This window comes from Pelodiscus sinensis, chromosome 8, assembly GCF_052426305.1.
Source record: "Pelodiscus sinensis isolate ZL-2025 chromosome 8, ASM5242630v1, whole genome shotgun sequence".
NCBI classification, from domain to species: Eukaryota; Metazoa; Chordata; order Testudines; family Trionychidae; genus Pelodiscus; species Pelodiscus sinensis.
In genome coordinates, this window is record NC_143059.1 from 51,712,422 (window position 1) to 51,730,156 (window position 17,735).

General features: G+C 39.1%; 1 protein-coding gene and 1 long non-coding RNA gene across 3 annotated transcripts in view; one reads left to right on the forward strand and one right to left on the reverse strand.

Moving 5' to 3' along the window:
* The window catches only part of C8H10orf90 (chromosome 8 C10orf90 homolog), a 117,171-nt gene that overhangs the window by 51,717 nt on the left and 47,719 nt on the right, over window positions 1-17,735 (forward strand). For both annotated transcript variants that reach the window (XM_075935279.2, XM_089780182.1), the window contains exon 3: window positions 2,348-3,446. In XM_075935279.2, coding sequence (XP_075791394.2) covers window positions 2,348-3,446 — 1,099 coding nt within the window. The remainder of the gene's footprint in view (window positions 1-2,347; window positions 3,447-17,735) is intronic.
* Window positions 3,427-17,735, reverse strand: part of LOC142830431 (uncharacterized) — a 77,308-nt gene continuing 62,999 nt past the window's right edge. The window contains exons 3-4 of the long non-coding RNA XR_016350182.1: window positions 10,253-10,344; window positions 3,427-5,952 (exon numbers count right to left, since the gene is read on the reverse strand). This is a non-coding gene — a long non-coding RNA (uncharacterized LOC142830431). The remainder of the gene's footprint in view (window positions 5,953-10,252; window positions 10,345-17,735) is intronic.

The window sequence follows — 17,735 nt, forward strand, 5'->3', positions numbered from 1 at the left end:
CACTGAACAAAATGTTATGTTTGTTCTTTCAAAAGCTTACAACTGAACATTTACTTCTTTAAAATTGTATTGTGGGAAAAAATGCTGCTTTTAACCATCTTAATTTGAATGAAACCAGCACAGAAATAGTTTTGTCAAACTATGTCAAATCTTTTTTCTTAAACTTTCCCTTGATTTTTTTAGTAGTTAACCTTTAACACAGTACTGTACAGTATATGCCTTTTTTAAATCTCTACTGCTGCCTGATTGCATACCTCTAGCTCCAGATGAGGTGTATGATTGACCAGTCAGTTCACAAAACTCTGGTGTTTGTGACTTTGAGGTTCTACTGTCCACTTCTGGGAGATGGCTGAGGGTACGGCTATGCTGTGGGGAAGAGGGGGTGTTTCTAAGAAGGTATGCAAATTGTGCTTGCATTTGCACATCTTCTTCCGATTCTTTTTCCAAAAGAGGATTTTCCAATATTTTGCCCATCTACATGGGGCCAAATGTTCCATAAAACCCTCTTTCGGAAGCCCCCTGTATAGCTCATTTTACCTTCTTCTTCAGAAAAAAAACACAGTGTAGCTGTACCCTGAGTGAGAGGATTGAGTAATGGGCTAAGGAGCCTGTGACTTAATGGTCAGAGGATTGGATTCTAGCCATATTGGTAATATCAATGTTTTTGACCAGTCGTTTGGTGAGATGCATGAAATAGATTTCTATTTCAATTTAGTTCCTGGTAGATACATGTTTGGATCACACAGCCCATCACCTCAATTGGCTGCCTGGATGGCACATATTGCAGAAAAAGTACAAACAGAAGGGTATAAAGAAATCCTACTTATCCTAAAAGATTGTTTCTCAAGAAGAAGGGTGGAGGTGCACTGGTAAAACTATTATAGAGAAGTCTGGAGGCTCGCTGATTGTGCAGTATCACCTTCTGTTAAATTTCCAGGACTATGGATTTAACTAATTTAATGAGCTATTAAATACCTCCCATAAATCCCCTAAATAAAAAAAATGCATTATTCAGATGACAATTACCCATGGTCCCAAGTGTGTAGAATTTAATTTGTGACTCAATGGGAACTTTGACCAAGGAGAGAGAACTCTAAGATCTTAGGTCCAAATTTCTTGCTAGTGTAAACTGATGTAGCTAACATTTACCTCAGTGGAGATGTAACCACTTACAGCAGCAGAGAATTTGAGCCATATATGCTGCAGGAAATAAACATGATGTAACCAGTCATCTCTAAATAATAAATTGTAGGTGGAGTTAAACTTCATGCTTGTGCTCATGTGGTAAGTTTTAATAGAATGGCGTATTCTTTGTCACAGCCCATTAGGTACAGGTCCTGATTAAGGTGGGGGGGCTAGTCAGGCAGCTGCCCGGGGTGGCAACCTATGGGGGGCACCTGGCTGACGTGGTAAGGGGCGCTGCGCGCCCAGGGGTGGGGCCATGCATACACTGAGCAGCTGGGCGTATGGCTCCCCTTACCACTTCAATCAGGCGCCCCCCATAGGTTGGCACCTGGGGGCGGGGACGCGCATGCGCTGCATGCCCGGAGGCACTGCGCCCCTTACCATGTCAATGAGGTGCCGCGGGCTCAGGGGCGGAGCCGCACATGCACCACGTGCCCGCTGCCCAGGGAGCAAGTATGGCTCGGTCTGGCACTGATTAGGTACGTCATGTTAAGATAGATGGTGATTGTTGTTGGAAAAATGAGTCTGGACCGCTGTCAATCAATTTGGGTCATGTCTCCTGACTGTTATTTAGTGCATTCAGCAAATATTAAACTAGTGAATTAAAAGGTATCCAAAGCACTTACAAGAATTTGTGCATATCTTTTGTGGAAGAGAACAGGGAGAAGTTTTCCCCACAGTCATATTTGATGCTTTTTTTGCAACTGCACAGGCCAAACTCCCACATACACTCCACAGAAAATCACAGGTAAACCTACATTATTCATTTTGTACAGGCAGTAAGTGCTTAAAGCACTTTTAATATTTCAGTAGATCAGTCTGAAAGAGCAGGTAAATCTGAAATTGACAATCACCATTGATACATATATTGTTAGACAAACATAGGACCAGATATGCCAATAGAGAGAACCTGTTAATCATTCAAACTAATGGTTTTAGGATGTTTAATTTTTGCATAAAATGGATCCGATTTTTGCTGAACTCTTCTAGACAATTGTGAATGGATTTGGGGAACATGTCTTTGAAATGTCAGAAAGCAAACTGGTACAAAAAGAAATTTAACAAGAAATCTTGCACAAATCCTATTATAGACTCTGAAGGAGAAATAGTTACATGTATGACAATAGAATATTTCAATAATTTGGATCTTTTTCATTTACAGGAGTCTCTGGCATCACAAAATACAAAAATGATTCCATCCATAGTCATTTCACAGTTGATTGATGAGAATAAATCAAAAGAAAATGGGTCTGCTTTGCCGATGCAGTCTGTGATCACTCAGCCTAATGCTTATCATACGAAGCAATCTCTGCTTAATCATAGTTCAGTCAACATTAATAGAGCATTCACGTTACTTCCCAGCAGATTAGGAATTCAGGCATCTTTCGATGACAACATATCTAGAACAGACTCTCATAAAAAAGGATTTGCATCCATAACAGTTACTGCTAGACGGGTTGTTCCACCTTTTAACAACCCAGTGCAGGTAGCCGTTACTGATACTCTGTGTTTGAAATGCAGGGGAGATGATGTACTAATGAACACTACTGCTACTTCAAACAAGGCAATACGAGCTCAGCACTGCACACCTTTGCATAATCAAGAATCTTATATAAACCGATATGCCTCCAGATTAAAGGGTTATGATTCTCATTCACAACTGTGTCAAGGGCATGGAGACGGGATTTTTAACACTGAAAACAAAGAAAACAGAATGTTTCCTCCAGGCAACAATCACAGGAAAAAAGCACCTGTTTCATGCACTTCATCTGTTCACTTCAGAGTTTCCCAGCAGTGTGCAAATACGATCTATTACTTCAACAAGTCACTTTCTGTATGTATTGACCAACCTCAAATTAAAAGCCAAAAAATTCATAGATCAATATTGTCGTTCAATATAAATTGCAGTTCACCCACATTAACACCAGATGGAGCAGATAGCATAGCTAATGGAGAGTCAATAGATGAGATACTTAAAACAAAGCTCCCAGAAGAAATCAAGACTCCACTGAGAACAAATTCAAATGCATATTTAAACGAAAATAATGTAGATAAAAAAGAGACAGCAGAGAAGGAATATTTGAGTACTGCATGTCCTTGGAAAAGTACATCTCCCTCTCAATGTTCAGCATTTGTTGATACACCCAAAGGAACTAATAATGTAATAGTCGCAAAGCAAAAAGAAGATAATTCTGATGAACAGTGTACTAGCAATGACATCAAATTGTCCATTCACATGTCTAAGTGGAGTTATGAGGCAGGTGAGTAATTTGCATAACCTCGAGTCTATTTCAGAGATTCAGACTGGAACAGACCCATCATAGCATCATTATGCAAACAGGTAATAAATATCTTTGCTTCTTCAAAAATAAATACATGATGAGTCTGAGTGCAAACTAGACATTTTAAATCCTTGGACTGATGTGAGTATAATATTTACCATACTAATGATGGATTACATCTGCAATAATATAGGGTAAAGTGGCACCCATATTTTCAGCATACAGCCCCTATCTGTATGCATTTGTAACTCCAATATAAATATTTGTTCCAAACAACGTGTAAGCTCTTAGCCCAAAAGAGAATTTCAACAAAGTCTTTGTTCTGTAGGATTCACTTTTAAACTAGAAATTGTGGAAAATAAGAAATGAAAGGATTCAGAGTGGTTTTGCTCCTTGTGATTAAAAAAAAGGCTCCCTCCCCCCCACACACTTCCTCGCTTTAATGTAGAAAACCATAATAAAATAAGACCAGTCTTCTGGCAACTAAAACAGATGGCAATTTTCCATATGTAAAGGCTGTATCTTCATACCTAGCCATGTTTTGCCAGGCTTTAAAAATATTTCTTCCAAATATCTGAAAGCATTTGACAAATATAAAATTAATCCTCACAACATCTCTATGAGTAAGGTGAGAAATAGATGCTGTAGGGATTGCTTCAATCTGCGCTGAAGCATAGCCTTCACTGGTGTGGAACGCAGCAGCTGTTTTATAGTGCACAAGCAATAACCATGGATCTGTTTAGGGCAAGAAAAATGTTGACCATGCTAGGAGACAATGCAGATAGGCAAAATGTATTTAGATGAGTTGGAATTTGGCAAAGTCATGGAAACTAGTACATTTTCTCTTGTGAAAAATGCAATGGGATGTAGTAGTGATCATAGGTGGGAAGAACCTTGGATTACATAACATCTGAAGTGTTTTGCCTTTGATCACTGTATGAACATTAATTAATTAAACCTAACAACAACCATTTGTGCCTGAGTTTTTCCATTTTACAGATGAGGGGGAAAATGAGAGACAAAAGGATTTTGATATAAGTCATATGCTGACTCGGTGGCAGAGCAAGGCATAGAATTGTGATGGGCATGTTTCCTCAGAGCTTGGTGTTGCCACTAGACTCAATACCTCCCTGTCTCAGTAATGCATGATAGTAACCATTATTATTTTATTTTATTTGTATTTATTAAGATAAAATGATTACATTGTAGATATTCTGTTCAGAAAAGCTGCCGTTGCAGCGCAACTTACCACTGGGAACTTTCAGCAGGCTAGCCAATGTTTTCAAAATGAGACAAGGGTAGATTCCTAAATCTATATGTAGGCACTTACATTAGTAGCTGGATTTGCCAAGGTGCTAAGTTCCCAGTGTTTAACACAATTTGAATATGAATATTTATGAGATTCAAACCTCTTGCCATTGGAAGTCAAAAGGGAAATGGCAAACCATGGTAAGGAGGAGAAGGAAAATGGGGAGGAGCAGGTGCACTGACAGGAGGAGGGCAAAGAGAGCAACTGTCCTGAGTCTGGTGATTCAAAAGGGCCTGGGGGTTCCTGGCTGCCGTGGCAATGGCAGTTGCCGGAACCTGTGGGCCCTTTACATCACCACTGGAGTGCCATGCAGCACTCTCCAGGTGGCTCTGAGGACTGCCTGAAAGGAAGGCAACAGTGCAGCATTCTCTGGGCAACACAAAGGGCTGGTTGCCCCCAGGCTCGCCTCTTCTGCTCAAGGTCCTGCCCCTTCCTGGAGCACAGAGCCGGCTGCCTCCACCTTATCCAGGGGTCCAGCAAGTCTCTCAGCATCTCTGAGGAAGAGCAAGGAGAACAAGAGAGGGGCATCCTCTCTGACTGAGGCTATTGCTTTAACTCTTTCATGTCTCTGCTTAACCATGCTGCCTATACACGTGTGGCATTTGCAAGCTTGCTTCGAAGAACAAATGTTCTCTTGGTATTTTGAAAGGCAAGTGCTATGCATTCAAAGCTGTGCTGAACAGCTTTACTTTAGATGCTGCATGGGATTGATCATAGAAATGGTTATCCAGAATATTTTTTGAGACTTCTCAGGATTAAGAGATACAGCAGTTTCCATTATAAAAGTCTGAATTTGCCATCAATTATTATAAAATGATGTGTGAGATTACCACAATTTATCAAGGAAATAATTGTGGTAACCAGGTGGGAAGTGTTGTCTTATTAAATGGCTTAAACTATTTGTTCACATGATGTAGTATGCAAATGTGTATGTTTCTGTATTATTGATAAGCAAGGTGTTTTGTCACACTTTCCTATGTGAGTTTTATAAATATAACTTACATGACTCCACAGGGCATGGTCTTTCTTGTAGGATCCAAAAATTAATGAGCACTCTAATACTTGTCATGTGTTTACATGACCTTTCCATGTAACAAAACTGAGGAAATCTAATAAAATTCATGAGTCACGTACACTGCTCATTAAAATGAAAGGGAATTGGTTCGGTTTTTTCACCTGTGAGAAAACAAAAAAACAGGACTCTTTTTAGTTCATAGAATCATCACAAGGAAAGATGGAAAAGATCTATTAGGTTGACTAGTCCATTATACCTCAAGCGCAAACCTGGACAGTTTGTCTTGGCTATTGTCTGGACTAGTTTTAAATATCTCACATGATGAAACTATTGAGAGAGACTTACTTGCCCGCCTCATGATGTGACACCTGTGTGTCTGCAACTAAAATTGCAGGAGACTTTTTAGATGCCATATCACAGGGTAAGTAAAACTAATCAGTTGTCTGCTGTCACTTTTAAATATTTTTTACAATTACTGCTTTTTAAGGGTATGTCTACACAGCAGCGTTATTTTGAAATAACTAACGTTATTCCAAAATAACATAGTGCACATCCACACTATCAGCCTTTATTTAGAAATAATGTCGAGCTGGAGGACTTCTTACTCTGACTTATGGCAACCCTCATTTCACGAGGAGTAAGGGAAGTTGAAGGAAGAATGCTCTTCCTTCAACTTCCTGCTTTGTAGGAATTAAGCTATTTCGAATTCAGTTACATAATTGAAGTAGCTCAAGTTGCATAGCTTAATTGAACTTTAGCCCTGCTGTGTAGACACACCCCAAGTGTCTTTCCCCAAAAGTACTGGCTTGGATTTATCCAGGTTGGACTCTGAGTACTACTAGATGAATCTCCTAGATCCAGGTAGGTCCACTTACTTCCTTTCCTGCATGCTAATGCTAGCTAGAAGACTGTGCTTAGTCCCGCCAATGAAAACTAGCAATTGTGATTCAAACATTCTTTATCTCAGGCCTAGACTACTACAGGTTTCCTTACCTAAGGCCATCAGTCACGGCCAACAAAGAATCTAGGTGGTATACTATGTGGCAGCCTGCCTTTTGAGGATGACAAGCTGCAGGAAGCATAATATGCTGTTTTCTGTTGGCTCACCGTACTCTACTGGGTCCAAATCAGAAACCTGATTCTGGGCTCTACAACTTTTAATGATCTTGAACTGGGCTAACCTTAATGATAGCCTTTCTGTTCTTTATGCTCTGAGACCATTGGAGAGACAGAAACTATTTGGTCAGAACCTGGAGTGAAACTACTAAGAGACCTGGACTCAGTATTTCTCCAGTGTTGGGTCCTGGGCTATGTAACAAGCCTACTTACATTAGAGAAGCTGAGAATAATATAAAAGTATAAGGAAAATATGTAGAAAGAAGGAGGAACTAGAGAAGAGGAGAATGAAAATAAACAAAGAAAAGGAATGATGAAAAGGAAAAACAGTGATATTCCCAGTGTAAATGACTCAGCCTAAGAAATACCAAAGGAGATGCCTCATTTTATACTCTTATACCACTTTTATTCTACCATATGTAGTGCCTAGCTAGTGCAGTGACTGATGCACTATACTGTAGATGCATATCTATTTTTTTATGCCCTTTCTGATTAAAACAGAATATTTTTTAACTGCACCCACTAAAATACCTAAGTTAGAGAGTAAGAAAATTTCCAAGACCAACACTCATTTCCCTTGTCCCCTGTTATAATATTGACTAGTTTGGTTTGAAGCTGTCAGATTGCATTTCAGTCCACACTTCACTGGGAGTTAGGGCTGTGCAAGTAATGCCGGATGCAGGACCACACCATTTGACAAGCAGCCCATGCCAGCATACAGTGCAGTGTTACATTAGATGGCTTGTCAGCTGAGTTCCCAGCAACTTAAAAAGTTTGAATTTATATCAGTTTGGAGCACTAAATAGGTAGCTAACAGCTTCCTGGGAATGTAGGAAGGGAAGCAGATGGATAATATCCTCCCCAGGATAAGGAAAAACAAAGTCAATGGCTGAACTTTTATTTTGGCTTCTAACTGCTGGCATAGTCCTACAAATTCAGTTTTGATATGACCTTAGTGGGGATATTAGTCAAGCAATACTTAACAATCCTTAGCACTTTTCATATTCAAATTATTCTACAAACATAATCTAATTCAGGGGTTTTAAAATGTTTATATTAGGGTAGGCCTCTTCCCATTTGTATTCATGCATCACAGTCACCTATACAGTTCAACTACACTTGCTTACATGCCCCTCCCCCACAAAAATAGAAAACTATTTGATGTCCACTTAGCTGCCTTTTAGTGCATTTTGGCAGCCGTAAATCAGCAGGAGCATTGGAACCATATCACCAGACAGGTCTTCATGGACCACCAATGGTGCATGGACCAAAATTTCTATTGGGCGAGTGAATTATGCACCAGGAACATCCGTCTTGTGGAATAGGAAGGCAATTTCCTTTTCCATATGCAACTGGCCTGATCCTCCACTGTTCTGTGCCTTGTGTATTAAAATTTATAACAGTGCAAAGTGCATGAAGTGGGGTGAATCATTAACATTCTGAACTGGTAGTGGGTTACACTCACTTTGCAAATGCACTGGTAACTACAGAAGGCACAGAGCCACAGAAAGAATCTCTCCCAGTATTCATACAGCTCCATCTCATTCAGAGTTTTACATTTAAATTTTATTGTCAGGCTTCCTGACAGCAAACTGTGCATATTGCAAATAGAGTTTGACTTGGTTTCAGTGGGTGAGTTTAATAGTGGATGGCATCTAAAGAACTGTCAGCTAGCAATAGGCCTCTTTGCTTTTGATGTAAATATGAAATGACTTATCTCAATTTATCAAAATATCTTTGTGTATCGTACCACAAATGTATATTTTCTGTATTGTATTTTGGGGTGAAAAGCTGAAATGCTTATAGATACTAATTCTCCCTAGAAAATGAAAGCTCATTATCAGCTACTACATAAAATCATGGTTGTGACATTTGAAAGTCCTGGTTTAGATATTCTTTCACCTCACTTGACTGTTTTTTTTTTTTTAAATTACTGGCACTGTAAAATTTAAATAAATGAAAATGGTACGTAAAGGGACTTAGTCACTACTGAAGCTGCAGCGCCTGTGTCCATAAAAGCTGCATTGTAAGTGCCTCAGATCCATGTGTTACATGTGAAAACAAGCTACAACATCAGAGGTGGGATTTTTGAAGCTTCCTAAAGGCCTTTGGGCACCTAATTCTTATTAATTTTAATGAGAATTGGACATCTAAATCTCTTAGGCAGCTTTCAAAGTCTCAGCCTGTATGTGCATTTAATACAAAATAGTCTTCTTATTAAAATCAGTAGACTCAATCCCCATACATAAATTACAACACAACTAAGCCTAACTCACGCTACATAGACATCTCAGGTTCCTGATGATATCACAAACTATGTCAGTTTCATTCTTATAGTGATTATGTTGACATCAGGACCCTTTGAGATCATAATCTGTGCCACTCTCCCCACCTCTAATATCATCAATTCACAGACACTTACCTTCCTTCCTCCCCTCCCCTGCATCCCCCTCCTGTTCTGAAATGTGATTTGTCCTTTTCATATGTGTTCATTTTTTTTTAATTGTATCCTTTGGTATATATGGTTGTGACTATTTTCTTCCACTATTTGATCTGAGGAAGTGGGTCTGGCCCACGAAAGCTCATCATCTAATAAACCATCTTGTTAGTCTTTAAAGTGCTACATTGTCCTGCATTTGGCCCCTGGGCAGTTGCCTCCTTGGTCCTCCTCCATTCCCCCAGGCGCTTGTCCTGTGATAAGCTAGTTAATTTCAAAGTGAAATAGCTTTCTAGCAGAGAATATTGAAACTGTAAAAAGAGTCATTAAAGTGGTAATGAAGCCAATTCACTGGTATATGCAGTCGGTTTTGGAATTTACTGTGTTAATCTACAGGACTTATATTCAAAATTTGCTCTAAAAATATTAGTGTGTTGCTGAAGATTTTAAAACGATATTTCTTAAAATCATCCCTCCACGCTCCTTCCTGGGCTGCCATTGGGTATAGAGGCACCAGTTTAATAGAATTGTTTAGGGCCGCATGAAAGGACAGCATTGACAAGAAATTCCAGTAATCTGTATGTCTTTTGTGCCTTCTACCTCTCTGCGTTTATATTTCATATCACAGTTTATTCTCTGTATTTCTTTTCTACACCTCAGTTTCTGCCTGCTTCTGCTATGCTGGCCGTTGGTTTTACTTATGACACCAGCAGAAGGACTGGTGTGTGCTGTCTTAATAGTTGGACTGTTCTGTTCAAATTAACCCAGTTTAAATTATAGATATGATGATCAGAGGCTCACAATGTCACACTACAGAACAAAGTTAGAATATATCAGTATTAATAATCTGCTAACCTAATTTATTACTAAGGCATAGGAGTGGAAAATAGTGGTAGTATTGTACTTACTGAATACATTGGAAAGGTTACCATGGGGAAAAGAATGAGCTTCTGAAGTTTTTCTTGATCAGCTGCCCTTGAGGAAATCATCACACAAAGACCTGGAATTTAAGATTAGAAGAAAATGAGTTGGTATTCAAAATATTACAAGAGATCAGTTAATTACAATATGGACTTTATTGTATAGGAACAAGGCACTGCAGTTGGTGCCAATTTGTTCTCAAGTATTAGTATCCATGTAAAGGGAGAGGCAGAAAAGACAGAGCAGAATGTGAAGTATGATGCAGAAGATTCCACTTTAGTATACACTAGCTAAACGTGAGGGATCAGATCCCCAGATGTTGTAAACCAGGATATATGTGTAGACTTCAGTGAATCTATGCTGATTTACACTCACTTGGTTTCTGGCTCAAAATGTTCATAGTGTGTCTTTATAGAAGTAGTAGCTGGTGCTGATTTGTTCAGAGACGAGGATCATAGCCTAAAAGCACATCAAAAGGAGAACTTCGATGCTTTACTTCAGTTACTTAAGTTTTCTCTACCCCCAAGGCTACGTCTATACTGTGGAGCTATTTTGGGATACCAGAAGTATCCCAAAATAGCTTTCTGCATCTTTAAATGTGCAAGTTATTTCAAAATATATTTCAAAATATTGGGCGAGCTATTCCAGCATCCCTGTAATCATCATTCCATGAGGGCTAAGAGATTTGTCAAAATAGTGCTTTATTTCAAAATAACTTCAAAATAAGGTACTCAATTTGCATAGTGCAGATTGTGTAGCTTATTTCAAAGTAAGGGTGCTATGTAGAAACACCCAAGTGTTTTGTGTCATTGTGTATATTTCACATTAGGTAGTTCTAAATTTACCAATTTTAGGAAAATGTCTCAATCCTGAAAAGTACTGGGTAACTTTTGTAAGTATTAAGCACCTCAATTTCCATTGATTCCAGGAGTCACTCAGTACTTGTAAGATGGAGGCCTAGCTCTATAGCTTGTAGTCAGCAATGTCAAGAAATCCCTCATTCTCGGTTCCCTCTTCTCTCCTTTTATGCTTTTCAATATAAAATGTCCTCTAATCTCAGGGCAATCTTTTTACTTGCCTTAAATAGTGTATTAAACCCTATAGTTTTCCTGTTTCCTTTAAACTATGTTTGTCAATTTTCCTATCATCCCAGAATTCGATGGGCTGAAGTGAGGGGATGAGACTTGTCACATCTAACGGAAAAATGAGGCTGTTGCCTAAGGGTCTTTTTTAAAGAGAACTCACATGTATTTATTCTGATTATTTGTTTAGAGAAAATGTGGGGATCAAAGAACATCTTGTCTTCCCCCACCCCCACTCCATGTGGCTATATTGCTCCCATTAGAGATCATGGTAGATAAACATATACATGAAAGGGAAAATACACTCCAAACTGCATAAACCAAAGCAGTCCCTAGACCTGCTTTCAATTACATGGCTGGTATTTCAGCAGCTGGTCATTAGATACCTCTGTGACCTCCGCTGTAATCATAGCCATCATATTTTCACATGGAACTAATTGTTCTTGAACAATTTCTCCACTGTATATGACTACAAGGAGCCCCTCACATTAGCCATGAAGTTCTAATCCCACTCGTTTGAGGGGTTGATCCTGCAGTAATTTGTAAATTGACTGGGAATTACCTTGTACAGTCAAATGTTTATCCTGCAACAAACATTAGGCCAGTCCTACATACACTGGAATGAATGACAAAGCTCTCATTGACATGCATGGTGCAGGATCCATTATTTTCTCCTGATGATGAAAGGCAAATAACCTTCATTTGTGTCTGGCATTGCTTTCTATCCCTTTTATGCTATTCTATGCATTAATCCAGTATGAGATTGAAAATTCCAGGACCTCGGAATACAAAGGAGCCTCTTACAATTTATTTATAACTAATGGTGTTAATTGACCTTTTTTTTAAAAAAGGAGGGCTGCTTGTTTGATAGGGATAATAGTTAAAATATAGAGCTTTCTCGTTTGGGTATGGGAATATCTAGGGCCTGATTGTTACCTGTCTTACCACTTTTGCTCCTTCCTGCTTTTGCACCTCTTCCAGCCATTTGTACCTATTCAAAGTTAGTGAAAAATACTACCGTTCTGAGCTGCCTGTACATTGTACAGCTAAGAAGACTATGCAAAGCTGTGAATATTGTTAAAGTATTTGACACTTTCCAGACAAATAGTGGAGGGTAAGATAGCATTTTTAGGTAATCAAAAGAATGTTTTGAAGTGGGCTTACTTCAAATGTTGAAGAGAGAGCTACTGACTGTATTGCTCTCTCTGGCGGGATCAGCGGGCCTGACTCTCCTCTCACTTACATTAGTGTAAATCAATAGTAAGTACACTGAAGTCAATAGAGCTGTTACCTGAGGTTCTCTCAACCCAAAGCTTTTGATGACTCTAATCTTTGCAGGGTGGTGTGAGGAGATAAACCACTGGGAATATGGTCTACCTGTCCAATTAAAGATTGGCACAAACCCAAAGTGCTTTTTATCCAAATTTACTAGATCTCTAGCACAAACATATGCAAAAATGTTAGGACACTCTCAAGCAATAGTTATGAATGACCTGGAGGGGTCTTGAGTGGTCAAATGACAAGGTTCAAGTGGCCACAGATGCCTGTCTGATGATTCCAAGGGATGTCAAACCCAACTAAATTCCTCAGACCTGTCTACCTTTTTTATGTTAGTAACTGCTACAATTACATCAACATGTCAATCAAAAAGAGAAAAAAAAGAAACCCAATAAGCAAGTGGTTTTAAACTGTTAGTTCTGCAACTATATTTCCACACAACACTCCAAAGATGTAGCTAAACTTCCTGTTTTTGTTTTTTTCTAAGAGACAGACTTCAGCAAATTCAAGACAGCCTAACTAGCAAGGCATCAGGGTCATGCTTACTTCTCATAGTCATTCAAAATCCCTGTGGCTTGTTAAGCTTAGTTAAGGTAAGCCTGCTACAAAAGCCTACTGACTTAGATGCATTTGGCAGTAATTGTGATGATCAATAGTCCAGTATCGGCCAAGGCATTTTGCTAGACTGTAAAAATCTCCCCTAAGAGAGTCACACTATAAAAAATAAGATGAGAATCTAGCTCAGTCTGGCTATGGCAAATTACCAGAAATAGTTGAGTCAATAACTAGATACTCTTAATATGCTTTGATCAGAATACCATGGTGCCAATGTATCTCTCTTGTCACTTTAAAATCCCAAGACCTATTTCATGGTATTGAGTCACACTGAATATTTGTATAAAAATTAGCATAAAAATTCCTTCTCAGCCACTATGATATAGTGTAACATCTTCTATTGTGACATCATGGAAATGGCAGAGGTGCTTAATGACTTTATTTCAGTTTTCATCAAGAAGATGGATGGTGATGGGATGCCTAGTATAGTGATATCTGCAAGTCACCAGGGCCTGATTAAATGAATCCTAGTATACTCAAGGAGCTGATAGAGGAGGTGTCTGAGCCTTTAGCTATCATCTTTGAACACTCATGGAAGTCAGGAGAGATTGCAGAAGACTGGAAAAGGGCAAATATAGTGCCATTTATAAAAAGGGAAATAAGAACAACCCAGGAAATTACAGACCAGCCAGTTTGACATCAGTGCCAGGGAAGATAATGGAGCAAGTAATTAAGGAATTCATCTGCAAACATCTGGAAGAAATAAGGTGATAGGTAACAGCCAGCATGGATTTGAAAAGAACAAATCATTTCAAACCAATCTGATAGATTTCTTTGATAGGATAAGTCTTGTGGATAAGGGAGAAGCCGTGGATGTGGTATACCTAGACTTTAGTAAGGCATTTAACATGGTCTCGCATGACCTGCTTATCAATAAACTAAGGAAATACAACCTAGATGGGGCTACTGTAAGGTGGGTGCATAACTGGCTGGATAACCATTCTCAGAGAATAGTTATTAACAGTTCACAATCATGCTGGAAGGACATAACAAATTGGGTTCCGCAGGGATCTGTTTTGGGGCTGGTTCTGTTCAATTTCTTCATCAATGATTTAGATGAAGGCATAGAGAGTATGATTATTAAGTTTGCATATGATACCAACCTGGGAGGGGTTGCAAGTACTTTGGAGGATAGGGTCAAAATTCCTCCACTTAGGGAGGAACAATCAGTTTCACACATACAGAATGGGAAGTGATTGTCTACGAAGGAGTACCGCTGAAAGGGGTTTAGGAGTCATTGTGGATAAGTTAAACATGAGTCAAGAGTGTAACACTGTTGCAAAAAGAGCAAACATGATTCTGGGATGCATTAATACGAATGTTGTGAACAAGACATGAGAAGTCATTCTTCCGCTCTACTCTGTGCTGATTAGGCCTCAATTGGAGTATTGTCTCTAGTTCTGGGTACCACATTTCAAGAAAGATGTGGAGAAATTGGAGAAGGTCCAGAGAAGAGAAACAAAAATGATTAAAGGTCTAGAAAACATGAGCTATGAGGGAAGACTGAAAGAACTTGTTTAGTTTAGAAAAGAGAAGTCTGAGAAGGGATGTAGCAGCAGCTTTCAGGTACCTAAAAGAGTGTTAGGAGGAGGAGGGAGGAAAATTGTTCTCCTTGGCCTCTGAGGATAGGACAAGAAGCAATGGGCTTAAGTTGCAGCAAGGGAGGTTTAGGTTGGACATTAGGAAAAACTTCCTAACTGTCAGGGCGGTTAAACACTGGAATAAATTGCCAACAGGGGTTGTGGAATCTCCATCATTGGAGATATTTAAGAGCAGATTAGACAGACATGTCACAGGGATGATCTAGACAGTATTTGGTCCTGCTGTGAGGGCAGGGGACCAGACTCAATGACCTCTTGAGGTCCCTTCCAGTTCTAGTGTTCTATGATTCTATTATCATTATTATCATTGTGATGAGAATATGAACGTCTAATCTACAGCACATGTTAAAATATGTTATGAAAAAGCCTCACAAATGCATCAGCCAATTTTTGTAATTTTCCTAATAACCATTTTTGTAATTTTTCTTAAAAAATATCAACAGAGATCTACTTAGCCTAAGGACCAGCTACCTGCAAATGTTTGGTTTGTAAAATATATTGCTTTGCTACATGACCAAAAATACAGTTCGAGGTATGGATTTAGGATTAATTATGATGGAAAGAATTAACAAGGATTTAATTCAAGTCTTCAGAATTATAAAGGGGTTAATGAAAATTGAACAGTTCCTCCTTCAATCCTGCCCCAAATACAGGAAGAAGGGGAAGGAGACTCAAATTTACGACAGTAAATATAGATGCACTAAAAGAAAACTTTTTTATACAGTGTAGAATTAATCTGCAGAACTCAAAAGGTTCAATCAAATAATACTTGTGGATTACTTTGTAGTCCTCTAACATATTCTGTAGGTGTTCAACATAAGATACCTTATGGTCAAACCTAATGATCCAAGATATAAAATGGTCTCCTGCTGCTGTAGGTGTTAAGCAGAATTATTTTCCTTCATTCTGATGCAGTTGTTCCACACTGTGCTCTTATCCTAGCAAATATCTCAAGTGAAGCAGCATTGAACTAGATCAGTATACTATGTCTTCTCCTAAAGTGAAGGGCTGTTATATAATATTCATAGTATTACACTGGTATTCAGTATGATTCCTTTATCACAAATTAGTGCTGAGTGGTTTAATTAATTAATTGATTAAGTGCTTTGGAGATCTTAAATTGGAAATCATTATGGAGTGCTTATTACTGGGTGAAGTGTGAGTAGCCAGTTGATTAGATACATTGTGGGATTTTTTTTCACCCTCCTAGGAAATATCAGGTATCCGTTAAACCCCAAACTTGCTGTGAACTGTATGCAGGAGGAGACCTCTGCCTCTGCTGTGCACTGAAATCAATGGGGTTTCATCCTCTCAGATCCAATTTCAGGGCTGGAACCTCAAGGGATAATGCTTGTGTAAACCTTCATATGGATATTTCACAAATACAACTTTTCACAATCAAACGATAGTTTCCACAAAAACAAACCATTTTTGTAATAGAAATTGAAAAGATAAGAACAAAAGAACATTAGAAAGGCCAGAGCGGGTCAGACCAAAGGTGGATCTAGCCCAGTATCCTGTCTTCTGCAAGTGGCCAGTGCCAGGTGCCCCAGAGGGAATGAACAGAACAGGGAATCATCAAGTGATCCACTACCTGTTGCCAAGTCCCAGTTTCTGACAGAGGCTCCTTAGCGACACCATTCCTGCCCATCCTGGCTAATAGCCATTAATGGACCTAACCCCCATGAATTTATCTAGCTCTTCTTTGAACCCTGTTAAAGACCTGGCCTTCACAACATTCTCTTGCAAGGAGTTCCACAGGTTGACTGTGTGTTACAAGAAGAAACACTTCCTTTTGTTTGTTTTAAGCCACCTCCTCCTCATCATCATCAACAGCCATGGGCTCAACACCCATTGGTGTCCAATGCCTCCCTCAGTATTTCCTTCCATATTTTCCTGTCCAGTTTGGAGTGGCTTAGTTTCTATAGACTAGCTCTGTACCAATCTACTATATCATCTACCCATTCTCTGTGAGGTCTGCCTCTCCTATTCACACCATCCATTATGCCAAATATCAGGGTCTTAACTTCTCACTTATCATTCATTCTGTAGATATACCCAAATAGCTGTAACTTCTGTTGTATAACCTTCTGCAGTATGTTTTCTTTCGGCTGTATCTTCCTATATAATTCCTCATTGGTGACCTTCTGCATCCATCCTATTCTCAGGATCTTTCTATGACAACTCCTCTCAAACACCAATAGCCTTCTCTTCGAATCTTTTGTTACCACACATGTCTCACATCCGTACAACATGCTGCTAAGTACACACATTTCAAGATGCTCAGCTTCATGCCTAAGCTAATCGCTTTACTTTTCCAGATCTTATCCATTGCCTTCAAACTCTCTCTTGCTTTCACTATTCTAGTCACTATTTCCTTCTTACAATCTAGATCATATATCATGTTGCTTCCCAAATACGTAAACTTCTCTATATTTGCTAGTTCAATCCCATCTACACTGATCTTCCTTCCTATTTCCTTATCTCCAAATACCATTGTCTTTTGTTTTATTGATATTTATAATCAGTCCATACTTCTTCCCTTCTTAATTTAGCACCTTCACCGTTCTTGCTAGCTTCTCTTCATCTTCCTCTATGATAACTATATCATCTGCGAACCTCAAGTTGTTAATTCTCATTCCGTGCACCGATATCCCTTATATCTCTTCCTTGAACTTGTCCATCACTCTTTCTAGGTGCGTGATGAAGATACTCGGCAATATCGGATCTCCTTGTCTTGTACCTCTACTTGTTCTAAACCAACTTCCCAACTCTCCGCACGTTCTCACCGCTGCCTCCGCTTTATCATTGATATCCTTCAACAACCATATCAGTCCACTATCACTCCATATGACTCCAACACCACCCAAGTCACTTTCTGATCTATACTGTCA